The sequence below is a fragment of the Gossypium hirsutum genome, chromosome A02, assembly GCF_007990345.1.
Source record: "Gossypium hirsutum isolate 1008001.06 chromosome A02, Gossypium_hirsutum_v2.1, whole genome shotgun sequence".
NCBI lineage: Eukaryota > Viridiplantae > Streptophyta > Magnoliopsida > Malvales > Malvaceae > Gossypium > Gossypium hirsutum.
Genome location: NC_053425.1, coordinates 10,636,120 through 10,640,181, shown reverse-complemented (window position 1 = coordinate 10,640,181; position 4,062 = coordinate 10,636,120). Strand labels below are relative to the sequence as shown.

At 30.6% G+C, this 4,062-nt stretch overlaps 1 protein-coding gene across 1 annotated transcript; it reads right to left on the bottom strand.

The window, feature by feature from the left end:
• Positions 1-420: 420 nt before the first annotated feature.
• Positions 421-2,010, bottom strand: LOC107951611 (40S ribosomal protein S18). Its single transcript, XM_016886712.2, has 4 exons — positions 1,880-2,010; positions 1,482-1,642; positions 1,019-1,207; positions 421-699 (listed from the first exon to the last, which is right to left on the bottom strand). The coding sequence occupies exons 1-4, from the start codon at positions 1,880-1,882 to the stop codon at positions 594-596; spliced, it is 459 nt and encodes a 152-aa protein (XP_016742201.1). The 5' UTR covers positions 1,883-2,010; the 3' UTR covers positions 421-593.
• Between the last annotated feature and the right edge of the window lie 2,052 nt (positions 2,011-4,062).

Sequence of the window (4,062 nt, the reverse complement as noted above, 5' to 3'; positions counted from 1 at the left end):
AAATAGAAAAAACTTTTTGAACTGATTATCAAGAAGCCTTTCTATTTTTTATGTTTAAAGGGATTAAAAGAAAATAATAAACAATATGGCTTGCAAAGCAATTTACCATATTTAAAAGTTTGCGTCACCCTTAAAGTCCTTTTTTCAATTTCCAATCAAAACGAGAAATTTACAGATTAAGTCCCTGAACACTGTAACAAATGCCTATTTTCAATAATATTAAATAAATATAATATATTTTCATATAAAAGCAATCATTTATAAATATGAGCACCCAACATGAACAACCATGTGATGTTAATACCCATATGTGAATAACCCAATCTGGTCATGGACACCACCAATTCTTCAGGACTTGGACTTGAGGTGAAGAAAACATGTGTAATCTTAATCTATCAAAGCAGGTATCCTTAATGTCAATTGATAAAAAGATCAAACAATCGATTAAAAGAGAAACACTACTTGTCTGCAAGGTTTAAAAAACCAACTAAAACAACAAAACCAAATCCAAAATTGTCTTTGATGCAAACATCGCTTAAAAGCAAAGAAATAAATATCTGCCTCATCATACTATAGATTATGTTATGAAGAATTCAACGCTTCTTAGACACACCAACAGTCTTTCCTCGGCGACCAGTAGTCTTGGTGTGCTGACCACGTACACGAAGGCCCCAGTAGTGCCTCAGACCACGGTGGTTCCTGCATCACAGTTTTACATCGATAGTTAGTTCAGTTTCCGTCCCATGCCCCAGTACCCCATAAAATAACATCGCAAATTGTTCATTTAACAATTTATCATGTATACTAACCAAACCAATATATGCACACACAATGTATTCAAATTTCTAAGCTCTGGTTATTGCAGCTATTTTCTCATATTAATCAACGACAAACATCACCAATACAGCATAAGAACTTTGTAACACAAATTGGCAAAAGCAATTGTTCTTTTAAGGCATCAAATATACAAGGGCAAAAGCTAACTCTAGCACAGATCAACAGGAAAAAAGGAATTAACCTGATCTTCTTCAAGCGCTCCAAGTCATCTCTCAACTTCATGTCGAGAGCATTGGACACAACTTGGGAATACTTTCCATCCTTGTAATCCTTCTGCCTGTTCAAAAACCAATCTGGGATTTTAAACTGCCTCGGGTTCGCCACAATCGTCATGAGATTGTCCAATTCCTGTGCAGTCAGTTCACCAGCCCTAATAACGACAAAAGTAGCACCAAGAACCGAAAGCCATTCAGCAATTTAATTATACCAAAGCCTACACTCTTACTCTACATATATACATAATTCGAACCTGGAAGAAAACTCGATCTAAGTTACATTCGAATCAATGCGAAAACTATTGGGATCGAATCATATATCATTGCCTAAACTTTGTACCATAAATCATCTTATTCAAAATTAAGGACTAGAATGGATATATAAACAGTATTTCATTGTACATGCAAATTTGAAAGATAAAAGCAAACCTCTTGTTCATGTCTACATCGGCTTTCTTGCAAACAATGTTGGCGAAACGCCTTCCGATACCCTTGATGGAGGTCAAAGCAAACATAATCTTCTGCTTTCCATCAACGTTGGTGTTCAGGACACGCAAAATGTGCTGAAAATCTTCGTTGGCCACCAGAGACTACACACATAAAACATTAAAATGAGGTTAAAAGCAACAATCTTTGGGAAGAAAATATAAACCCCAATTCAAATAATATAAGTCCCAGTTTACAAACGCTCATAACAACCCCTTTCCAGTTAGTCGGATCAAGAAACAAAGCATGTTAAAACTACAGGAAGAGATGAAGTAATGAATTGATGAGAAGAGAGTTGTGAATATTGGGGATTCGGATGCAAAAGATGGATTTGTAATTACCATTTTTACGGGAGAAAAAGGAGATTCGGCGGAGAGAAGGGGCTCTGGGTTGACAGATGAGCTTTGAAGTATACCAATGGAGGCCAAGCTATAGACTAGGGTTTCTTCTAACAAATTATATATTGATTGCGGTGGGCTTTTAGGGTTGGGTTTTTGGGCTAAAACCCAAAATCATCTTTTACTTTTGGACAACCAATATAAATATCAATATCCATATCCATAAACTTCAAAACAATAATATTTATTAAAATTATTATAATCTAAATAAGAATAAATAAATTAATTAATTAATTTTTTTAAGTGAATAAGTTTTTAAAATGGTAGTTATTTATTTCTTTTATAAGCAAAAATTTTAGTTATTTAGTATTAAATATAAAAGAAAAAGTTGTACCAAAAATATATATAAAAGAACAAGTATCTAAGTGGTAATTATTCCTTAAAGAGTAATCCCTTAATGACTTATTTGATAAATGTGTTAGAATCAAATTTTAATTTTTTTATAATTATTCTAAAAAAGAATTGATAATTTTAGTACGAAATATAGTTTAGTTAATGCCGTTAAAATTTTAATAGTTTAGTCAAATTTTTTTTTCAAAAGAAAATAATTTAACTAAAATTTGAAAGTTAAAGGACCAAAATGATTCAAAAATAAAAAATAAAAATAAAAATCAAAGTGACAAAATGATTAAATGTTAAGGGCTAAATTTATCGTAATGTAAAAAAAAATTGGGTAGAATGTAATTTTTTTTAAAATCCATTGCCTCCTTTATCATATGACTAAATTTCACCTGACAGGGCCTTCAACAAAGAGACTTAATGTTTGATCAACTAAGTTACCAACAACTAATTTCAAAGCCTTGATGCTCTGATACCAATTACAAAGGGATACGGGAGACAATAGATAATATTATAAATTTACAAAATAAAACTAGTAATAAGGAAAATATTTTTTACAAAGAAAGAGAGATTGTTGATAAAAGTAGATATGAAGAGAGGTTGGCGGATGAGAAGTGTATAGGGAAAGGTTTTCTAACTTCGATGCCTCCTTAGGCTTCCTTCATTTATATTTATAGGAGAATTCTTGAACTCTATTTAATTTTCTTTGAATCCTGCATAGTTTTTCTGATAAGTATGATGTTTCATCATTAATTTGATGATTTTTGCCATGACATGGTTGCTTCCACGTTGCTTCCTTTTTTGTCTAGACATGAATGTTGCTTTCTCATGTTACTTCCTTGATATTTTTATTGGTTTCTTCCAATTGGCTTTTATCCTTTCTGAATATTATCTAGATTCATTTCCTCAATTTCATCTAGATGTAATGAATCAATTGACAGTCTTGGTGAGTTCCAATTTTCCCACGTGTTCTTGATTTCTTCTATTATATGTGATGAAAAATCTTCAATCTCTATGTTAACTATATTTTTTATTTCTATCATCCTGAGTGTATCCAACTCCAATATCATATGCCAATATTCTTCTTCTATCAGTCTAGAGGCTATAAGTTTTTTGTTGAAGTAAATATTGGGCTTTGGTCATTAAATCTATTCCTGCTTAGATCTGATAATAACTGGGATTATTGTAACACTTATCAATATTTTTTGTAAAGTGTTCTTTCTCTTTTTTAGCTGCTGAAAGGTTGAGACCTCCAATCATTTTTTTAATGATTCAAATTTGATATGGTTGATAAAATTTTTCTTTTTTAGCTATACCAATAAGACTGTTGATTTCAAGATGAAAATAATAATAAAATCATCTTCATATACCATACGTAATAACATAGTTTTAACAAATGTAGAAAAATCTTTTAATAAATGGAAAGAAAAATTTTGAACTGTTATTTCTTTAACAAAACCCATTCAATACTGCTTATATCAAATAGTTCATAATCAAGTCTAAACTTTATAGTAGGGAATTTTTCATTTAAATCGTTTGTGAAAACATAAGCTTGTAGAAAATATTCTGAAAAAGCTTTTTGAAATTGTGCTTGCTGGTTGCAAATGGTTCTATTTATTTTTGTAAATATTTCTACAAGCAGAATATACCTAGATTTATTATATAAACATAATCTAAACATTTTATTTATAATCGGATTATTTGTTCCCTTTTTAATAAAATACTGAAATATATCAAGAAGATTGTTTATCTCCTTAATATCTAAAGCTAATTTCTAGTTCTTCCCA

Excerpts from the sequence above, each read along its gene's own strand:
- LOC107951611 (XM_016886712.2), bottom strand. Across the intron at positions 1,208-1,481 it reads GATGTAGACATGAACAAGAG|GGCTGGTGAACTGACTGCAC; the intron begins GTTTGCTTTTAT and ends TGTCGTTATTAG. Across the intron at positions 700-1,018 it reads GAGCGCTTGAAGAAGATCAG|GAACCACCGTGGTCTGAGGC; the intron begins GTTAATTCCTTT and ends ACTGTGATGCAG.